Raw genomic sequence first — 23,398 nt, 5'->3', positions numbered from 1 at the left:
AGTTTGACTGATTCCAGGGAGAGGTGGTAGTGATTGAATGCATTTGTTTGCAAGATGAGGACAGTTGCATCATACGCGTTATCTCCTGGTGTGAATGGTGTGCATCCTAGTGCAATGTATCCACAATTTCCTGAACTCTAACGGCACAAACATTGTGTGTGTGGTGAATCATAGGCATTTGAATGAGAGAGACAGACTTGACCGCATGGATGGATGAGAGTTAATGACCCGTGTTCAGACGATGCAGATATTGACTGGGAATACAATTTCCCCTCCTCCCCCCTGCATATGCAGACTGTAAATTTCCAATGTGGATAGATGTTTGTAGAATATTCATGTCTCTATTATTGGCACTGATATCTTACAGGCCTTATCTGCATCCATCAAATTCTCACCAGATGGATCAGTACGGGTTGAGACCTCAGGTGCCGGTTCAGAAGAGTTTTGTAAACTAACTGCTCCAACAAACACCCCTCTTTTTCCAGTCCAGAAAAGACGCTGAAGGGTCAGCCAGATACCTACCGCATGTAGGCGCTGTGTGCTGTCGGCGCTGTGTGATGTAGGCACTGTGTGCTGATGAGGTGTCAGTCAGCCACCTACGGCATGTCGGTGCTGTGTGCTGATAATTTGGAAGCCTGCCAACAGGCCACAATTTCACTGTTAATTTTTCTTGCAGAAATGACAAACTCCAGTCCTGCAAAATAAAGGTTGTTTTCCTGGGTCATTGGTCAGGCCAAGGAACTGGACATCTGACAGAGGAACAAAAGGCTGTTCTCCAGGCCATACCTGTACCTATATGTGTTGCCAAACTCCGCACCTTTCTGGGCCTTGTTTCATACTGCTGCCCATGAATCCACTCGGTTTCCTCTCTTATGCAACTACTCTATGACTGTCTTCCAATTATTCTTTTCTCTCTCACCTCTGAAGCAGCCCTCTAGTCTTGGGTATTCCCAACTACTCTTTACCCTTTACCCTTTTTCTGTACTGAACTTTCCAGCCATGTGACGGCAGTGTTGACACAAAAGCACGGAGGACAACCACGGCCACTTGGATACTACTCAATGAGGGTGGATCCAGTGGCTCGAGGAGCTCCCTCATGTGTTTGTGCGGTGGCAGCAGTACAGGCAATGGTTAACAAACCTTCTGAGTTGGTATTGGACTATACCCCCCCATCCCCATTCCTTAGTGGTCCTCACCCCTCATGTCATTCGGAGCATACTCACGCAAGTGCAACCCAAGCACTTATCTCTGGCCTGTCAAATCCAGCTACAATGTGCTCTTGTCATTCTTCTCACTGTTGCTACTACCTTGAACTCGGTTACTCTCCCAATTAAGTACCCTAGTTCAAAGGGGGGGGGGGGGAGAGAAGATATAGGTGATCTAGGTATTGCAGGTCAGCTATTTTTAAATTTTTAATTTTTTCTTTTTCCTTTTTACAACAAGGTTATGATCTATTTGAAATAGAATACCAGCCTGATTGTCTAGCGGTAATCGGTGCAAGGGGTTTCAGAAGTGCCAATTCAGCTGGCAGAAACTGAACCGCTTGAGGTAATGTTTTAAGGGTCATGGTACCTCACTCGCTTCCTTATGCTGGAAGGTCCTGAAAGCGTATTGAGAATTGCGTGATGGGACCCTTGGGATGTTGTATCAAACTTCACCCGTCTGGTGAGGCTCGTATACACCCCGGGTCTGAAAGTCACCCGACCTTATGTCGGATGGCAGCAGACCAAGCGACACCTCTCCCTGTCCTCACTCTTACGTACGCAGAGGACCAAGCTCTTAGCCCCCTTGGTCCGTCAGTACCCCCTGGCACATGTCCAGGAAGATGCAATTGCAGACACTGTCTCTTCTTTATGTTAACTTAAAGCCCTTAAGAAATGTGTCTTCCCAGCCAATACCCCTTTTTGTTCCACATTAACAGAAAGAGTTTAAAGGGCCAGCCAGACTGTCAGTATTTGTTTGCATTTATTTTCAGAGGAAAGCAGTACTGTTGGACAGTGCTGCCATAAGGGGCACAGAATAGCCCAAAACCAGTTTACCAGATGCATGAAGCTGATATTAGACGCCTGGCCAATTTCCGAGGGCACCACCCTCTTGTAATATGTTGATGATTTACTTTTTTTTATGTACTCCTGACCCAAATAGTTACCTCAATGTATCACTAAGCCTTTTGTGTTTCCTCCATCAAGAATAGAAAAGCTGTAAGTTTACTAATGGAAGCCATCATGTTGCCAGAACAGGTGGCCATAATAAATGTTAACTGAAAGCCCTTGTTAATAATGTATATTCTGAGTTGTTTTTGTAGATGGTACCAGGGTAATTGACGATTCCACGCTGGATATGCAGTGGTCACGCAACAAGATGTCCTAAAAGCAGAATGCCTCCGCATGTCCCAGGACAGGAAGCGGAATTCCAGGCCCTCACTGAGGCGTGTGGAGTGGTAGAAGGTAAGACGGCAAACATTTACACTGACTCCCGGTATGCATTTGGCATAGCTCATGAGTACGGCCTAACATGGAAGGCCAGACAGCTTGTTACCTCAGCAGGACAGCCAATTAAGAATGGTGCAGCGGTGCAAAGTCTCATGGAAGCCCTACTGCTACCTGACAAAGTGGAAAGCTCACACCAATTCCTACACCGGAGAAGCAAGAGGCAACGCCATCACAAACCTGAAGCCGTGGAAGAAAAGAAGAATTTGACAATAACTTTGGACTTTGATATAAACCTTGGACTTTGACTACTTTGATATGAACTTGGACTTTAATACAAACTTGGACTTTGATATGCTAAAGACTTTACAGTTACAAGCCAGCAATGAAGAAAAAGACAAATGGACTAAATAGGGGAGCAGCAGAAATGGGACGGTGAATGGCGAACAGTCAACAGAACTTGCCCACCACGGTCCCTGTGCCCCATGATGGCCCAGCGAATGCACGGAAAGACACACCTACCGGGGGTCCAGAAGTCTGCCTTGAGGTCGTGTCCTCTGGCCTGCTCCGCCGCCTCCGGTGCCGTCCGACATGGCGTGCCCACAAAGGTCTTTCTGACTTTATTCCTGATAATGTTGCCTCCTGTGGCTAGAAACGCGCTGACGCCAAAATCTGCGATCTGCACTGAGCCGTCTTCACCCAGGGGGATGTTTCCAGCCTTAACATCCCTGTGGATCTGGCCGTTCTTATGCAGGTACTCCAGGCCTTCTAGCACCTCCTTCAGCATGGTGGCGATGCTTGCCTCATCCAGCCCCCCGTTCAAAGCAGCAATGATTTCGGCGCTTGAACAAGGACAGGTGGCTCCTGGGTTTTCTGCAGCTGCTGCATCATTTGTCCAATTTTGCATGATCTTTGCCGTAAGCAACAGGGCAGAAGTAAATTTGCCACATAACGCTTGCCGGGGCCACGCTACCCATTTCAGGGATTGCAAATTGGCTACATTCAGCTCCCACTTGTTGGGAAGCATAAATATGTGCTTGTTGTTGATTTCTTTTCAGGTTGGAGACCTACTCTGTTACCAAAGTAAATAAGCAGGTAACCGCACAGAAGCTCATGAATGAGGTAACCTTCAGATATGGGGTACCGGAAGTAAACAAAGGTACACACTTCACAGGTGAAATAATGCAATACATCATGTCTGCTTTGGGTATATTCCAGGCTTTTCACACACCCTACCGTCCACGGAGTAGTGGGAAAGTAGATCCATGGGCAATGAATGAAACGGGTAAATCTTGAACTGAGTGTCTTCCATTAGTTTTTCTTTTTCTCCAGAGGATACATGCCATAGTAGCCATGTTTGGGAAATGATTCTCTTGTTAATTTTGTCATAGGTCTCTCCAAGGAATTGTCAATAACGCATTCTGTGGTCTCTGCTTCTCTCTCAGGTCCTACAGACGAGCGTCACAATCTGAAACCAGGTGGCAGGTTTGATCCACATGTGTATATATATATAGATGCAATCGGAGTGCCAAGGGGGGTGCCGGATGGGTTTGAGGCCAGGGATCAAGTTAAGGCCGGATTTGAGTCCCTGTTTGGAATAGTAACCATCAATAAGAATGTTTGTATATATATTACAACCAGCAGGGGTTCGTGAGCTATACAAGAGATGCACTTTAGGGGCTTGCTGATCAGTTGGGCCCCACAGCCACCATGGCTTTCCGGAACCGAGTGGCTCTGGATATGATGCTAGCCGAGAACGGTGGTGTTTGTAAAATGATTGGTGAAAACTTGCTGTACATATATTCCAGATAACACAGGGCCCCACAGGTAAAGTGACTATCGCAATAAAGAAATTGGCCACATTGTCAGAAGAGCTGAAGCGTAATTCTGGGATAACTAACCCCTGGGATGAGTGGTTTGTATGGACCGGACAATGGAAACAATTCTTGGTGCAGATAGGTATAGGGATTCTGGTTACTCTTATCATACTCCTGCTACTTTCTGTCTGTATTGTGCCCTGCATAAAACGCTCCTGTGCTAAGCTTACAGATCAGATGGTACCTGTCGCCCCCGTATATGTAAATGTAGAGACCCCAGGCGATGGCTATATGCCTATGATACAACAGAGCGATTTGTCCCCTTATGGATCTGTCTCAGCAGAAACAGGGGTGACCACTCTAGTCTCCCAGCCATTAGAATAGAGTAGTATGTATGTTGTAGATCCCTTCTGTGTCCATCAGGTCTTCGCGTTTAGTTAGCTAGGATTAGTTGTCGGGGAAGGGATTAGCCCTTGGACAGCTGACCAACAATGATAGGTAGGACATAGATAATAAACTAGAGATAGGGAAAGCAAACCTTACCCCGCCCAGTAGAAGTTATAAGGTATTGTTTATTTTGAGACAGTTTCTAGGGGGATTTGAGAAGGTACAGGTCCATAAAATGGAAGAATCTGTCTCAAAATGGCCGCTAGATTCAAAATGGAGCATTATAAGATGTAAATAAGCTTGTGTGTAGTGAAACAATAAATTTGCAAAAATAACTTTACAGCAGGGTATTCGGTGCATTGTCTAATGATTTGTTTGTTTTTTCTTTCCTTTCTATTCATCCGAGAACATTTGCCTGGTACAGCCGCTATCAGAAAAACCTCCCCCATGTGCTGAGCTCTGGAAAAGAGCAAATCGTGCTGATAAGACGCTGCGATCATCCAAACTCACAAGAGAGAATAATCATTTGAAGGACATTTCACATATTTATTCTCACTGCGCTGATTGTTCAACAAAGCACAATTCTTGATGTTTTTTCTAACCCAATAAGATTAACCTCGTGACTAATGACGTATTGCTTTCCTGTATTAAGAAATATTCTCAGTCAATAAAGATTCAGTGTGTACGCGCCTTAAGCAGGGTGGGCTGAATACCTGCCGCGGCTCATCTCTACAAATCTGTGAGAGCTAATTACTATAAATCATATAGTTTTTGTCCTCTCTGATGCATCCAGGTATGAACTAATTTGGAACCCAAGGCTTGAAAGGTTAATGTGACCGGTCATGTGTAACGGTCCTTAACACTGTTATTATATGTGGGCCCAAAGACCCCAAACAAGGAAAAACTAAGGTTCTGTTCACAAAGAACTTCCCGTAGAATGGGGTATCCTTCAGTTAAACTGTTATTAGATGCAGCTACATCTGTGTGTTTGGTCAGGATTTACAATATATAAGGTGGATTGGTTTCAGTACTTCTCATACCTCCTCAGTTTCAGTGGGTATTAGGGCTTATTCACGAGCGTATATTGGTCAGCCGTGAAGGGCGGAGAGGAGAAGAGAAGGGGGACAGAGCTTAGTAGTCACGCTGCTAACTCCCTCCCACCTCCCTTCTCCTGCAGCTGTCATTGGCTCCCATAGGAGTCAATGCAGCTGCTGCCGCTGAGATACGCTACTGTGCACTGATGCATTGTAACCCAATGCATCAGAGGGGCAGCGTATATCGTCCGGGGGTGTGAAAAACCCGGCCGATATACGCCCGTGTGAATAAGCCCTTAAAGGCATTTTCCAGGCAAATCCTGTTGAGCACCGGCGATCAGCTGATCACCCGGCCTGCTGTCAGTGTGGAGGTGGGAGCATCATAGGGGGCTTTACTCCCATTGAAATAATGTTTCACTGGTGACACTTATACTTCCAACCCTGGTATTGGAGAAGGAAGAGGAGGCAACGGCCCCCGTTGCTTTAAAAGGGAGTGAAGCCCTGAATGACGCTTTATGACCCTGATGATGACCTCTGCAGTGGCTCATGCGCTTAGCTGATCGCTGGAGATTCACAGTCATCAATAGGATTTGCCCGGAATATCCCTTTACTTTACAGCTTCCTCTATAATCTGATATCATCACTAGCTAATATTTGGATAACGAATGTCCAGCTTAGTACCAATATCCCACATCATCAATCCGAAACCTGTCAGCGTTATAATTCACACTAGGGATTGTGATCCGTAACTAAGCACAAGCTGCTCCTATTGTTTTAAGTTTATATGTAGTACCTCCTTAGGTGTACTTCATGTGGCACAGAATGTTAAAGCAGTCCTAAACTCTTACTCATGACCTGAAGGTTGCAAGTTCAATCCCTACTTAGTTCAGATTGTCAGCACAAGGTTGACTCAGCCTTCCATCCTTCTGAGGTTGGTAAAATGAGTACCCAGCTTGCTGGGGGGTAAAACATGACTAGGGAAGGCAACAGCAAGAAGGTGCCATAATGTGACATCACTCTAGTAGTCATGACTTGGACTTTACTTTACCTAGCTCTTTAGGCAGTATTTGGTCCTGTGCAAGATAGCCACAGCATTTTTGTTTCTAACTACTCTCAAGCGCACTGCTGTGATCACATGATCAGCCCTAGCCAATCAGAGAGCAAGTATAGCGCAATGGTAGACTAAGCCCGCTTGCACATGGCCGAGAAAATCGTTCAAGATCTGTGCTGTGAGATGCATGAGTCCAGTCTTTTGCTGGCCGTGTGGAGGCAACCTTAGAGCTCTTTCACACAACTGGATGCATTTTAACATTTGCCACGATCGAGTCCTGATCTTAACTAGCGAATTATGGTCCATTCGTACAGGCGACTGCAGCGTATTGGCAAAATAATACGCTGCAGAGCGGAAACCCATCCAACTGCAGAAATCCTAGGACTGGCTACTCATGGTTAAACAGGGCCAACTGTGCTTGCCCAGCGTTGGATGCAGGTAAACTCCCTCCCCGTTTCTTTTCCGCTTCCATTCAAGTCTATGGGAGCTTCCAGTGTATCTTGGCGAAAGATAGGGTAAGACCTATCTTTTGACGCTGCGCATTAAAATCAGCAACCGAAAACAGTCGCTGATGTGCTATTTCCCTGCGCCAAAAATTATCATTCACCTGAAAGAATACACTGAAATACAATGCTTCAGATGGTTGCATTTTTTTGACGCAGCTAAATTACCTGCATATACATGGGTGCATTGATAAGGCCTTAGGGCTTATTCACACTAGCGTATATCAGCCAGGCTGTGAAAACGCTACTGTGTGATACACAGGGCAGAGTATACACCATCCAGTGCCATCTGCTAAGCTAACCCTTCCCGTCTCTCTGCAAAGGGGAAGAGGCTGGACGGGGCAGGAGCTACTGTGCTGAGCTTCCACCCCCTGCTGCTGTTTGCAATGGGAGGGTCAAGACAGCAGCAAGGGGCAAAGAGAAGAGGGGAGTGAGTTTAGCAATTACACTGCTCAACTCCCTCCCCCCTCCTTTCTCCTGCAGCTGTCATAGGCTCCCATAGGAATCCACGCAGCTGCCGCCAACATATAAACGCCCGACCAGGAGTTCTTACGCCACAGAAATACGCTCCTGTGCACTGATGCATTGTAAACCAATGCATCAGAGGGGCAGCGTACATTGGCCGGGGCGTGAAAACACGGCTGATATACGCCCATGTGAATAAGCCCTTAGGGTGCATTTATACAGGCATGTTTCCTGTGCGAGTTTTGCACCTTTCAAGGCGCACGAAAATAGAAGCAATTGTTTTCACGGTATCTATTTACGTGTGTGATTCTTTTTTAAAAGCGACGCTGCAAGATGGTAACATGTTCGATTTTTCCTGCAAGTCCCAAGAAATCTCAACCATTGTTTCCAATGGGTGAGGGGAAGCACCTCGCACTCACATACACATGCGAGTGGGATTTAAATTTTCCTACTGCAAATACATTTGATATTCTCACAATTAGGCTGGGGGTCACACGAGACGTATTCCCGGCGGAAATCTCGCAGTTTGTCCGCAACAAAAAACCATGAGATTTCCACCAGTAGAAGAGCTGCTTGGCTGCACGCTTTTCCGCTGTGGCCGGCGCGCCCATAGAGGAGAGCGCGGCAGCAGCGAAAAAAAAAAAAAAAAAAAGAAAGGACATGCTGCGGCCGTGAATCCGCGCCGCAACGCCTGCTTTGCCGTCCCATGTGGACAAGATTTCTGAGAAATCTCATCCACATGGCTGGCTAATCCTGGAATTAGCGGTTGCAGGCTTATTCAGACGATTGTATATCGGCTGGGTATTTACGCCGGGCAATATATGGCGTCCCTCTCTGCAGGAGGAGGCTGGAAGAGCCAGGAGCAGTGCACTGAGCTCCCGCCCCCTCTCCACTATTTGCAATGAGAAAAGGCAGGGGCGGAGCTAAATTTCAAGACTTAGCTCCACCCCATCCAGCCCTCTCCAATTGCAAATAGTGCCAAGGAGCAGAGAAGAGGCAGAGAGGGGGCAGAGGGGGCGGGAGCTCAGTGCACTGCCCCCGGCTCTTCTAGCCTCCTCCCCCTGCAGAGAGAGACGCCGTATATCGGCCGGCGTGAATACCCGGCCAATATACAGTCATCTGAATAAGCCCTTAGTGTAGAAAAATCACAGCTTTACAAGCGAGATGCTGCGTTTGCCCATGTAAATGACTCTGGAGGGCAGTTTTTCTACTTGACATGTAATAATCCCTTCTGCTACTAATTAGCACCTCCTGTTTGCATTTATCAGGCAAAGGATATTACTGCCTTCCATGGTCACAGACTGTCATGGGTTAACATGAAAGTAGAAAAAAGTGATCAAGAGCTACAAAGCCAGGGAACTTGTCGAAATGGTAGCTTTATGGAGGAACTGAGCCTTTATAAGGATAAAGCACAACGGAATCCATTTTGCCATTTTTTTTATTTTTATTTAGTTTAAATCGCTGCCATCCATTGCCCCTGCAGTCAGACAGCAGTATATCTTCACGTTACCACCAGGATTTTATTCGTTATAACATGGAACAACTACAACAGTAGTTAAAAAGATAGAGTCCTGGAAGATTTGTCACGTGTAAACAATGCATAAGAGTGGGCTGAAAATTTACAGGGGCCATCCAGCTTTGAACAATTGACAGTCAATCCAAAGGATCAGCCATCAACATTAGTTCGGCAGGGTCCACTGCCCACAAGCTGTTGGACAGGCGAGGCACGGAGCAGATATCTGCAGTAAGCAGACAGCTCCATTTCTACCATAGTGGCCTGGCTTGGTATTACATGCAAAGTTGTGAATAGTGCCAGTAAAGCACAGCCAGGCCTCTACAATGGAACAGAGCCGCCTGTTTCCGGTACACATCAGCTCCGTGCATCAACCTGGTGAACAGAGGTCCTAAACAGCATCCCCACCCCATGCCTGGACAAGTTGATGACCCAACCTGGGAATATGCTGTCAACAGTATAAAAGCTGGACAACCCATTTAATTTTTCATAGTTTATTCTGCCTAAGAAATGTATACAGTCGGACCCAGAAATGAGACAGTTCCCATACTGTAGCCTCTATACACCACATCGGATTTCAAACAGTCATCAATGATTGAAATGAAGACTTTCCACTTGATACCATATATATATATATATATATTTTAACCATTTAGGAATATCAGCCACTGTTTACATAGTCCCTCCATTTTCACAGACTTAAAATATTCATTAGATTTATAGTTTGGCCAAATTTGCAATTTCTGGCTACAAATACCTTGTAGACAATGACTGCCTGAAGTCTTAAACACACAGACGTCACCAAATAAGCGTCCTCCCTCAAGATTGTGTTGCCAGGTCCTTACTGCATCTGCCTTCAGGTGCTGCTTGCTTGCGGATCTTTTGCCTTAAGTGAAAGGCACGCTCAGCCATCCAAGAACATCCTAATTTCTTGTGTTGCCTTTATGTTATGGGGCATCATCCATCTATACTATTAAACAGCATCCTATCCTTTTTTTTGCAGCATCTGAGCAGAAAGTTTCCCTCTACACCCCTCCAACATTCATCCTGCTAGAGTTATACGCAGTAGTATCAGCGCCAATGACCCAGTTCAACTTGCAGCCATGCGTGTCCATGACCCAATATTGCCCTGCACCATGCTTGACGGAGGACATACACTGAAGACCATTTTGCTCTATCGTTCTTATACCAGTTAACCTTTAATTCATCTGTCTAAAAGGTTCTTGCTTCAGAAGTGAACTTTTATTTTTCCCTTTAAAAAGGTTTTTAAAACAAAGTTTTATTGTGTTAAATTGTTCATTTGGTCATTCCTAAACTGTCTGCTCTCCCTCTGGTTGCTGGACGGCCTCCTTCACTTCCATTGACACTCCCTTGGACACACATTTCAAGTGCAAATTCGACACTTGGAAGATCCTTTTAGGTTACATTCACATTACCAATTTACTGCAAATTTTAGCATGGATTTTGGTGCAGATCTGCAGCTTTCATCCTTGCAATAGAATTCAAATTAAAGGAATGAAATCAGCTACAGACCTGTATCAAAATCTATGGCAAGTCAGTGACGTGTGAACACACCCTTAGGGCTTATCAGACGACCGTATATCGGCCGGGTATTCACGTCGGCTGATATACGGTGTCCCTCTCTGCAGGGGAAGGAGGCTGGAAGATCCGGGAGCAGTGCTCTGAGCTCCCGCCCCTTCGCTACTATTTGCAGTGGGAGGGTCGGGACAGGGGCGGAGCTGAGTTGCAGAAACTTAGCCTTGCCCCTCTCATTGCAAATCGTGCCAAGGGGTGGGAGCTCAGAGCACTGCTCCCAGATCTTCCAGCCTCCTCCCCCTGCAGAGAGGGATGCCGTATATCGGCCGGCGTAAATACCCGGCCGATATACAGTCATCTGAATAAGCCCTCAATGACACAAGTCTAGAGTCTTTTCAAAGTTTAGAAGAAGGAGAAAAAAAAAAAGAAGTCCCCTTGAAGTTTCTACAGCAGTCATGTGACCACTGCAGCCAATCACTGGGCTCAGTGTTCATGTGCTGTTGACACGCACATGGCTGCTTGGGCCGATGATTACAGTGGTCACATTAATGGCACATGGCTGTCATATATATTTTTTTTTATTTTATCCAATTATTTTCTGCCCAGCAAATTTTTTTAAAACCCAGAAATTCCCTTTTAATTTGTCATGAAATAAAGGGCACCCCAGAACATGTCATTTCTTATCAGCCAATTAGTGCTGATCATGTGAAAATTGAGGAACTTTGTAAAATATGGCTGCAGTTCAACTTTTACAGCAATTTCTTTGTTAAGCCCCTTCCTTAAAAGGGGTTGCGCCAAGATGGCACCCCCTGATTATATACCCCCCTTCTCCATGTCCCATAGTGGCTCCTGTTTTCCCCATGTTCTCATAGGGGCGGTGCATCATGGCACAAATTGTTTAAAGTCGAATGTCTATACATATTGATGACTTGGTTTGAAGGTAGATTTTTGGTTAATATATAGACTATATTCGGCTTGTCTGGAGAAGCATTTTGTCAATTACTAAAAGGTACAAAAAAAAATGTAAATAAACGCCTGCTTTATTAGCATTGAGGTCATTCATCCCCAGTAGAATCACTGCGAAATGGCCTCTTATTAAAAAGAAAAAAAAAACGAAAACATTAAAGACATCCGAATGGTCGTCTTTCCATCTTCATTCAGAAAGTTCATTAAAACACACAACAAATAAAATGACGGACGGATTCTTCATGCCTTCCGATGCAGCTACAGTTGATAGATGGGCCTCTTCAGCAGAGTGAATACCATTCCCATGTCTTTCACAACAGGCTTCATTGCAAAGTGGGAATGCAAAATAAAAACAGCCGACTACATCGTGCCCCCGGTAGGTGTACATATGGGACCACAGGAAAGGGAACACCTCATTAGCAAGTGAGGGTGCTATAAAGGAACATGGCTGAACAGGTAAGAGACAGACTCCCCATTGTGTGTTCGTCGAATGGCTTCTGCCAAGATCATAGAGATGTCGATGACCTGTTGGGAGAAGCGGGCAACATGGAAAGTAGTCAGATCTACAGACATGTTATAGGACTAAGACAAAGAGTAAGGCAACAGTCACACGGACGAGTGCGATGTTGGGATGCGAATCTCACCCAGATATCACGCTTGCCAACGTGCGTTTGTCGCGCCGATGCAGGGAGTTTTTCATTCAAAAATACTTCATCGCTTTTGTGAAATTGCTATCCTCAGAGGATCACAAGTGTTTCTCATTGATATCAATAAGAAACATTGCACGGCATGCAAGTGTCATGCAATGTCTTTTAAGGTCCCATTGAAATCAATGGGCGAGGCGAGCGCCAAAAGATGGAACATGCTGCGATTTTTCTGTAGTGTCAAAAATCCACACAAAAGGTGTGGATCCACTGCTGATTTCACTCTTTCAATAGAAGGTGTGAAGTCTTCTGTGAATCAGCACTCATGATACGAATTTTGAAGTGGAAATGATGCACATTTTACACTGTGGGAAATCCATACTATTTCCGCTACGTGTGAACGTACCGCAATAGGTGAATTCAGATTGTGAGCCCCAGTGGAGACAGGCCCCATCGTAAGTGAGACCAATCTCTACACAAAACTGATGACTACATAAAGGAGTTATTAATCAGTTGACTACTCATACCCCATAAAGTAAAGAACTGATGGCCTATGAAGGAGATATTCAGTTAGTGGAATCATGTTAAGTTATAATAGGGCTCTTGGAAGAACAGTGAAGCAGATTACCATTTATCAGGGGCAACAAAAACCTGATGGGAAAGTCATTTTTACTTTTTATAAAAACCTGTTGTGGGTAGTTTGTGCATATCTGCCCAAACTGACCTCTAAAATCCCCTGAAAGATTTCTTTTTCTAAAGGCCCATTTACACGCAACTTTTCAAACTATTGAAAATTGAAAGTTTTAATGATCATTTCGCATAAAGTGTTAATGGACACTAATGTCCATTAACACTATCTTCATTTGCATGTAAAAGGGCCTCTGGGCACGGTTTGCGGAGCACGTCATGTGGGCTGGGCTCTGCACATAGCTCTATTGTTCTCTCAGGGGCTGCCAGCAGAATACAAAGTAATCTCCGGCGCCTGAGAAGACAGCATATGGTCTGTCGAGAGTTACTTTACCTCTCTGCAGCTGAACAATGGATTTAAACTTCACCTTAAAATAATCATTCAGATGAGAAGTGCACGATAGCAGCATTTACACCCAATGATTACTGCTCATTTACGGCAGTTAGAACAAATTTTGAGCAATAATTGTTGCGTGTAAATGGGCCTTTACACTACTCTGGTAAGAAGAAAACTGCTGTGGTTTGTCATTAGAAGCAGAAAGTAAAGGGAATAACAGAGTGAACTAGAGGATGGCTTCCTATACAAGGACCTTCTACATTTAGGTGTCAATACCTGAATTTTAGAACAATGTCTGATCTTCTCCTCTTGAGGTATAGTATTTGTCACCACCACAGCTTCAAAACATGCGTTGTTGATCCGAGAGATGGCAGGGCCAGAAAATATACCATGTGTCAGTATTGCATAGACTTTAGTGGCTCCAGCAGACAGAAGTCTACGAAGAGAAAAGCTAACTGTAAATCATTTGAGCATAAAACCATAAGCCAAAAAGAAAAAAAGTTACATTTCAAGCCTTACCATTCTTATCGCTCAGAAAATGGTACGAAAGATAAATAACTAAAATGAACTTCTATCATATAGCACGAATTCTGATCGGGCGCAGGAGGGGTTGGACCTACACAACTTTAGGTATTCCATATTAATGCCACTCACTTATCTGCTGCATGACAGATGGTTCCACAGGTGTCGGCCATGTCATCAACTAGAATCGCCACTTTATCCTTCACATCCCCCACCAGAACCATGCGGTCCACCTCGTTGGCCTTTTTCCTTTCCTTGTGTATTAACGCAAAGTCAACATTCAGTCGGTCAGCGATTGATGTAACTCTAAATGGAAAGAACACACATAGTAACTGACCACCCGCGAGTGCATACAGCCGCAGACGAGTCACATCTGTAACGCAAGAGAGAAGTTTCAACTATTTCCCTTTTTTCTAATATATTTCTATCTCCCCATGGTAAGCAGTGTCATTAGGATACTTGTCTTACCTCTTGGCACCGCCGGCGTCTGGTGACACTATGGTGCAGGTTTTCCATTCTGCAATGTTTTCTCGAATCCACTTTAAGACAGCAGGTTCAGCGTATAAGTTATCCACAGGAATATCAAAGAAACCCTAGAATAGATAAAGTAGTTATTGAGCACCTTCTGAGCAGGTCCAAAGTCTATGCTGGCTGTAACAAGGCTCTGTGCACACAGCATTTAAGCCTTCTGTTAAACCTAAACCCCCCCTCCATGTACTGCATGGGGTATGCCTTTTTGTGGTGGCCCGCCGTGTAGAACAGAGTAGTATGCCACGTTTCCCTCTAAGACAAGGAACGCAATCTTTATAGATTAATCGCTGCATCTCAACTCCGATGACAGAAATGACACCAGCTAGAAGCTGGCGTAGATTTCTGGTATAGTTTACACCCCGTTTCTGGCATAAATTATGCATAAATGCATTGGTCTGGGTGGTCACTCGCCCTCATGACAAGCCCCGGGCGCATGTCAATGGCGCAGTAACACAGAGGTCGGAGCGGAAGCCTTGGCGCTGACTGCTGTGTAGTGGCCGGCGCTTGTAACTGCAAGCACGGCTTTCATTGAAATTAATGCGCAGGCTTCGGTCCTGACCTCTGTTATTGTAGCGCTGACTGCATGCGCCCGCTCAGCTGATCAGTTGGTGGCTTCAGTGACAGACCCCAGCTGGTCAACTATTGATTACCTATCATGAGGAAAGGTCATCAGTAGTATTCTTACTGGAAAACTCCTTTAGAGGGGTTGTATGAGAATCTACTTTTATCACCTATTCATTGGATAGGTGATAAAAGTTTTTGATTGGTTGGGGGTCTCACCGCTGAGACTGCAACCCCTGCAGGGAATGAAGCGGTGCTCACACATGCGCAGTACTGCAACAATCATACTTAATGTGACTGCCAGAGGTAGCGGAGCCCTGGCACTCTGCTACAGTCAGTCTCACCAAGCCGATGGTGACGGCATTGAGTGCATCACTGCCAGTTGTGACAAACATCACTGCTACCGATCATATGACTGTCTCTGCTGACCGCAGCACAATCCCCAACCACAAACGGCAGTGATATACTCAATGCCGCCACTACCAGCTGCAGTGAATGGAGCGCCGATGCTTTAGCGATACGTCCTCTTTATGCGCTTATCAAACGCAATTCCCATCGGGCAGCAGTAACCACATTTGCACCATTGACTGGGGCCACATCTGTGTGCGGATCTGTATTAGAACTCCAAGGCTCAATTTGTCAGATTCATCAGGAAGATCCGATGTGGATCAGACAGTTACTTAGTTGTATGGATGAGGCCTAAGGCCAGCTGCACACAATTGCATTTGCATTGCGGAGCGGGCGTTCACCTCCGGATTCCGCTCGTGTATGGAAAAGCGTTTTTTCCTATACACGAGCGGAAATAAATTGCAGTTTCAACTCGCAGAGGGGGAGAGAAAAAAAAAATAGCTGCATATTATGGTAAGGATATAGCCATCTCTCTAGCTAGATCTATAGCCTCCTATTATAATAGGCAGCAGGTAAGTCTCAGGTTCAGGCTGCCCTCCTACAGGCTTTTCTCATGAGACTTACATTCTGATAAGAGAAGCTCCTTATTTCCCCCCTCCCTTTGCACTCCTCAGGACAAGCAATAAGTTATTTCCCTGTTAAGTTTCACTTTTCTCTGTTTCTCGGAAATAATGTGTTTTAGTAGTAACACACCCTGAGACATTAACATGTTAATCACTGGAAACTAAAGGCACATTTAGACAGCGATTATCGCTCAAAACAGGTCTTTTGAGTGATAATAGTTGTGTCATTTACATTGCAAGATGACCGCTTAAACATTGAGCAGTCGCCTTGCGCTCATACAGCAGAGCGCTCCCAGCATAGGATGCAGAAGACAAGCGGGGCGTCCCCGCTTGCTTTCTGCATCCAGCTGTTCCCCGCTCCGAGGGCCCGGCTGTCATACAGCTGAACGCTCTGAGCAGAGGATGCACAAGACAAGTGGGGTGCCCTCGCTTGTCTTCTGCATCCAGCTGTTTTCTGCACAGAGCGCCCGGCTGTTATACAGCAGAGCACTCCGTGCGGGGCATAGAGAACGCAGCTGGACAGCTGTGCTCTTCATACCTAGCCAGTCATCAGGGAGCGGGATACAGCTGAAACAATAGTATCAGCTGTATCCCTGATAAGACTCAATGTTGTCTTTCAACACACTGAAAGACAACGATGAGCGATGGTTTAATGAAAACTGCACGATGTCAGTGCATTTAAGCACAACGATTATCCCTCAAAAGATGGCTTTGAACGATCATCGTTGTGTCGAAATGGGCCTTTAGCCTATTATGAATTCTTAGGACTTTAAGGGCATGTATCTCTATTGCTACGTCATTTGGAATATATATGTAACATGATGCTATTAATAAATTAGAAGCATATTGCTTTTGATACAGCTGTGTGACCTTGGCTATATCAGTGTGCATGCACTTCTCAATAACTAATTTGGAAAAGGCAGTGAAGTCAGAGGGACCCAAGTTTTCCCAAAAGACTATTTCAGTGCGGATTCCACACGGATGGCTTCCATTGAAGTTAATGGAAGCCATTCGACACGCAGCCTTTCGCAATGATATTGCTGAAAGGTCACAGGTACCCACACACCTACGCAGAAAAAGCAGGGATTTAAGAAAGAAAAAACCCCGTACTGCGCAGACAATCCGTAGTACAGAAAAAGAAGAATGTGAGGTACGAGCACATGCCAGCTGGCCATGCAGAACCCGACCCTGTCGTGTGCAGCTGGCCTAAGACTGCAACAATATTAGCGGCCCTAATAAGACAAGAAGTGAAATACCTGGATCTGGGAGGCATGAAGGTCCATGGTGATGATATGGTCAGCCCCAGCTACAGACAGCATATTAGCAACAAGCTTAGCAGAGATTGGAGCTCTTGACTAGGGAGAAAAAAAACCAAAAAACATAAAAGAGTTATTAAACTACTCACAAGGCCTTACATGCAGCAAACACATACTGAATCATTGCTAAGTTTCTGCAGGAAGCACACAAGTTCTTACCTTGTCCTTCTTGTCCTGTCGTGCGTATGGGAAGCAAGGTATGACCGCAGTGACCCGGCAGGCGGACGCTATCTTGCAGGCGTTTATCATGATGAGAAGTTCCATCAAGTTGTCGTTTATCTCCCCACAGCCACTCTGGACGATGTAGACATCTTCTCCTCGCACGCTCTCTCCGATCTCAACACTGCAAGTCAGTGAAACACAATATTAGTACGACACCCGCAGCTCCTCTGCGTCTTCATCTCTTGCCAATAACGAGGGCCGAGGACAGCGGCGACCGTCAGTGGAGAATCTAGTCGGTCAGCCCGGACAACCCCCACCGCTCCGTGCTTACACTGCTGAAGGGCCAAGATGGGGTTTGCAAATCTGCACTTGTTTTCGAAATGTGAATGGCGTTCTTAACCGCTCATTAGGGTATGTTCACACGTAGCGGAAATCATGAGGATTTTCCGTGGCAAAATGCACATTTTGGCATTAAAATCCACACCATTGGTGTGGATTGTGATGCGGGAGATCTGCAGCAGCTTTGCTACATGTGAACGTACCCCAAGGATGGGTTCAGGGGTGGCAGATTTGCTGCAGCAGAAAAGTAAGATATTTGGCGCAGAGGATTTCACTGCTCCAATTGAAGGAGTTGAAACCTGTTGTGGATCTGCACCAAAATGCCCAGGATTTAGTACAGATTTTTTCGCTGCAGCAAATCCCCCACGTGTGATTGGACCTTAAAGACGTATTCCCATGGCAGCTCAGATGACAAATACCTCTCTGTAAGCTATGGCTAGGTGGATGGAAACAGCCGACCTGTCTTATGTTGTTTTGCAGAATTTCCACAGCTGCACATGGGAGATACGGAAGCAGCGCGGCGAGTTATGCAGCAGTCGTAGCTCTTCTATGGAAGTCACAGCAACAACATGAGAGAGCCTGCTCCCTACTGCCACCCACCATATACAGCGAGTCGCTCGGGTCCAGAGATAGCGGAGAGCCCCTACAAACTGGACAGGTACCCGCAACATTGATTTAGGCTTAAGGCTACACGGAGACATGTCACATGCAATGTTGCATTTGGTATTTGTTAATGGCGTCACGTCACAGCTGGTCCCAGCTGAGAGTTAGATATCTTGTCTGTAGTAGCAATCTGGATCAAGGCAACATTAACAGCGCTGTCTGTAATGACGATCAGCTAATTGGCAGCAACCCCCGCTGATTAATTATTGATGACTGATCGCAAGGACAGGTCATCAATAGTAAAAGTCTCAGAGAATGTCTAAGCTTCATACATACAGGAGTACAGGGTATTAGTGTACAGTAGGGCGTCAAGCACAGATGTACACTGCAGTACCCAGGTACTGCACCTCTGTGCCCACTACTTCAAACAGCCAGTTCTGCGGCTGGTCATTTCTGACTGCAGGAGCATGGATGGCCTTATAAGTCTCCTCACTCGTCTTCTTGGTGCTGATACCTCTCCTGACTGGAATCTAACACGCATGTAAGGGTGGATAGAAAGCTAAGAAGGTTCAGCCTTTCCTCTATACTGTACTTCATCACCTTTGTATCTTGTGGATAGGGGATAAGGTCTTTTCGCAGGACCACCCCTTTAAGACAGGAACTTCATAAGTCAGCAAAACTGAAATTTGTTGGGCTAAAATGTGCCACATTTCTTAAGAAATTTGGGGTATGTGTCTGTCTTAGAAGAACCTTTCCCCCAGCCCCAACCCCCCCCCCCCCCCCCCCCAAAACAAAAAAAAAACAAAAACTTTACTGCACATGTCTGACAGGGGAACTCGCTCCCTTTCATCCGCTTCCATGCAGCCAGAGCTACCGATCACCATATGGAAGGGGTTAACGGATGGATCGCAGGTTTCCCCGCTCCTGGCCGTTGGAGCAGGAGCCTGGCTGTCTGTAGGCATCTGAGGCTTAGCTCTTCCCAGCAAGGAACATCCTTGTCAGGTTTAACTGCAAAGCCATAAGGTGGCATAGATGTAGGCATAGTGAGCGCCATCAATAGATCCTCCATTATGTTGGCATACGGGCTCTTCTTGGGCATCAAGTCTGAAGCAGGTGGTCCAGCCTACAGAGAAGGGGTGGACATGGGTTTCTGCACCGACAGCCGGGGTGACAATTCACAGAAACGCCCCGTTCTCCTGAAATGCTTTATTCTTCCTTAGGCCTCACGCACGCGGGCGTTCGCCTCCAGATTCTGCAGCAAACACCCAAAAAGATTCTTCATGCACACGAGCGGGAACCAATTGCGGTTTCCGCCCACAGATGAAAAAAAGAAAATTGCAGCCTGCTCCATCTTCCTGCGGTACCCCCAGGAAGTCAATGGAAGCCGTCCGATCCGCAATTGACATTGCAGATGGGCCACAGAATCAGCGGGAAAAGCAGAAGTTTTAGGCCTCATATCCATGGGGAAAATCAGGCCCGCTACAGAGAATCCGCAGCAGGTCCCTCCTGCCCTGCGGACATGAGGGCTGAAAATAGCAATTACTCACCTCTCCGCACGCTCCAGATCTTCCTTTCTTCATCTTCTCTCCGTCGCGGCCGGATCTTTCTTCGGCCCGGCGGATGTGCATGGCACATCGGTTGCATGCCGCGCGCATGCGCCAGACCGAAGAAAAAAGATCCGGCCGCGACGGAGAGAAGATGAAGCCGCGAAGGGAAGATCCGGAGCAGGTGAGTAAATTCTGATTTTGGTCTCCCGCGGATCCGGACGGCTTCCATAGGCTTCAATAGAAGCCTGCGGGAGACCCGCACCTAAATGGAGCATGGTCCGGATTTTTTCATGCTCCATTTAAAAAAAATAATCACTTTTATTGACCATCCGCGGGTATTTATCTATGGGGCGCGGATCCGCATGCGGGTGATCCACTGCGGATTTAAAATAATCTTTTGCCCGTGGACATGAGGCCTAAAAGAAAAAAAATCTGTACCACGCAAGGCAAGTCCGACGGCGAGCCGTGCGGCCCATCCACAGTACAGACAACCCGAGAGAATAGGTCCGCATGGTCACCGTGGCCCGCACACAGGGTCACCCACAGCAGTCACCACCAGATTCCCCACATGGAATCAGTGTGCATGAGGCCTTCTGGTAATATAGAAGAACGGACCACCTCTGCACTTATAACCCCCTACATAGCCAGGGTGAGCAGGGTAGGGAGCCCCCCGCCTCACCACCACTGGCACAGTTCGAAAGAAATCTCGCTGCCAGCCACCATTGTGATACACAATCAGTCCCGAAATAATCACCACCTCCAAGGGGCAACCAGTACGCCCCGCAGAGAAGACATGACACCGGCTCAGTAGCAAATAAAGCAGAGGATCCCGCTGGCGCCCGGACATGATCAGCGTGGGCAGTCTGTGCTCACAAAACCGAACGATCGGATTAAATGGCTCTATTCAGGCGTGCAGGTTTTACGCACAGAGGATTTCGCAGCGGGTCCTATTTTGGTCCGTATCATAGTAAATAAACATTGTCTACGGAAGTGTAAAAAGGTGACGTTCCGTGCGGAGCCCAGGCACGCTGCGGGAGACCGCGAGGAAAAGAAAATACACCAAATTGGTCCTCCTTGGTTTTTCAGCATGCACGAAAAACGCAGCAACATAGACATAACAAAAATAGTCAAACACCCCGAAAACTAAGGCAAAAACCACAAAATATAGGCCATGCTGCGTTTAATTAAAAAAGGCGTAAAAAATACAGCCATGCGAATGCATGATTAACGCTTTTATCGCGGCTCCTAAAATACGGACCAGATGCGGCACTAAAATACGCAGAAAGGGTGAGCGGAAGAATCCTTCTAGATCTGCAAGGAGGGGTAACATACATGAAGGTGGTCCTAACTACAATATGCACGACCCCCCTCTGCACTGCAGCCATGTGGACCCCCACGCCCTCCCGCACACGTGCTCGGACATATAGAGCTATATAACATGAGGCCCCCTATAGGCCGTGGCTGCCATGTCCGCTCTGAGCTCCGGAGGGCGCTGTTCCCGGCATCACATCATTTTGGGCTATTAGTTCCCACGTGCTTCCAGCTTATTCTCTGCTGCCTACACAATTGCATGCCGGGATTGGTAGTTCTCAGCAGCCTTCTTCCACGATCAGACGAAGGTCAATAGAACTACAATTCCCGGCATCCCTCACGCCCGGCTTTTCCATTTTAGATAGTCACGCTCTACAATCTATTTGCGAAGTGCGACTTCCACCCCCACATTACAGGGTCACGGCCGCCGTTATTGGGAGCCGCCAGCCCGGGATTACGCAGTCTCAGCCCTCTTACCACGTCTCCTGGTTGCTGAACTTTTTGGTGACCACTCGCCCCAGTTCCAACCCCAGGCGGTCAGCGATTTTCTGGGACAAGTCCTGGTGGGAGCTCCCGCTGAAGATCTTGATGTTCGGCATCTTCTCTCTGGTGGTCCTTGAGCAGCTAAGACGTTGGAACGGAGGATGCAGGGCAAGGGGGGAGCCTGGACGATGTCCTGTTGCTTAACGGAGACGAAACTCTTTGCCCCGCCTATTCCTGTGTTCAACCAATGAGGAACCGTCCGAACACACCCCCTGGCTCTCTGATTGGATGCTTTCTTACATGAGGCTGTGTCCGCCATGTTGAGTTCTGGCGAATAACATCAGACCTTAGGGTGTTGGTCAGGGCACGGTAAAATGGTAAATGAGTTTCCCCCTTCGTGGCCACGCTGGAATCATATGTACGCAGTGCTTGTTATAAGTAACATCACGGGGCGAGGGGCGCTATGGGGGACAGATCTCCTGCTAGCAGTGACGTTCTCTATAAGCGTTGCATGACGTCACTACATCAGGTGACGCCCCAAAGTCACGTGGGCTGAAGACGCTTGCCTCCCGAGCGAGAGTTGCAAATGGAAAGATAGAACAATACCTCTGCAGCGCCACCTATTGGAAGACAGTATTATTGCAAGCCGTTGTTAGAACACAGATGTGTTCTTTTTTTCAGTGGAATTACGTAGCGTATCGCGCATCACCTAGCATACTGCATTTGCGCATCCCCCACTAACTTCTATGGGGATCTTTGCTGCGCAAATTCGCAGGAAAATAGAGCGTGTTGCATTTTTTTCTTTCGCTTGACAAATAAACGTGAACGAACCCATTGAAATAAATGGGTTCTATTCAACGGGTATGGCGCGTGTAAATTTTGTGCGTGCAAATATGTCCGTGCAAATCTAGCCTAATGGTTGCCTTCAAAAAGACCGTTCATGAGGGCTTACTCACACGGGCGTATTTGTGCTCTGTATTATGTGGGTAACCTGGATGCCATTGATTTAGCATTGGGGTGTTCAAACATGCGTATTTTACGCACATTAAAAAAATCGCAGGATGTTCGCTTTTGGTCCATGTTGGGGTATCATATAAATACGTACAAAGGCAAGTGAAATCTTAGGGACCTTCTTGCGTTTTTTGCGCACCTGAAAAACAGTGAATTCGTGTGCAAAAAAAACAAAACAAAATGGTCCAAATACGGAGTGCGCGCACATTCTCGCCTGTGTGGATGAGCCCCAAATGATGCATTACTTTGATAGATTGGACTTTTACGGATGCGGCGATACCAAACATGTATTTTTTAGATTTTTTTATTATAGATATGGCAAAAGGGGGTAATTTAAACTTTTATTACTTTTTTCTTTTACAATTAATAAAACTTTATTGATCTTATTTTTACTTTTTTTTTTTAGCCCCGCTGGGGGACCCCAATTTGTGATGCTTTGATCGCTCCTGCAGTGTGATGTTATGCCATAGCAGGGACAGCTTGATAGGCAGTCTGCTAAGGCAGCCCTGGGCCCCGGCTGCCATGACACCCGCACAGCTCCCTGCGATGTCCTTGTGGGGGAAATGTACAGGACCTGTACGGGGGATTTAAATGCCGCTGTCAGAATTTACAGCAGCATTTAAAGGGTTAACAGCCACAGTTGGCCGAGCGTCCGATTGCGACTATTGCCCG

General features: G+C 46.5%; 1 protein-coding gene across 1 annotated transcript; it reads right to left on the bottom strand.

The window, feature by feature from the left end:
* Positions 1-11,757: 11,757 nt before the first annotated feature.
* On the bottom strand, positions 11,758-21,951 carry LOC136580388 (ribose-phosphate pyrophosphokinase 1). Its single transcript, XM_066580928.1, has 7 exons — positions 21,710-21,951; positions 17,430-17,613; positions 17,211-17,309; positions 14,360-14,484; positions 14,024-14,197; positions 13,646-13,805; positions 11,758-12,226 (listed from the first exon to the last, which is right to left on the bottom strand). Exons 1-7 carry the CDS (start codon positions 21,829-21,831, stop codon positions 12,134-12,136), a joined length of 957 nt encoding a protein of 318 aa, XP_066437025.1. The 5' UTR covers positions 21,832-21,951; the 3' UTR covers positions 11,758-12,133.
* Between the last annotated feature and the right edge of the window lie 1,447 nt (positions 21,952-23,398).

The sequence above is a fragment of the Eleutherodactylus coqui genome, chromosome 10, assembly GCF_035609145.1.
Source record: "Eleutherodactylus coqui strain aEleCoq1 chromosome 10, aEleCoq1.hap1, whole genome shotgun sequence".
NCBI classification, from domain to species: Eukaryota; Metazoa; Chordata; class Amphibia; order Anura; family Eleutherodactylidae; genus Eleutherodactylus; species Eleutherodactylus coqui.
Note: the sequence above shows the minus strand (reverse complement) of the source record. Positions and strands in the feature narration are given on the sequence as shown.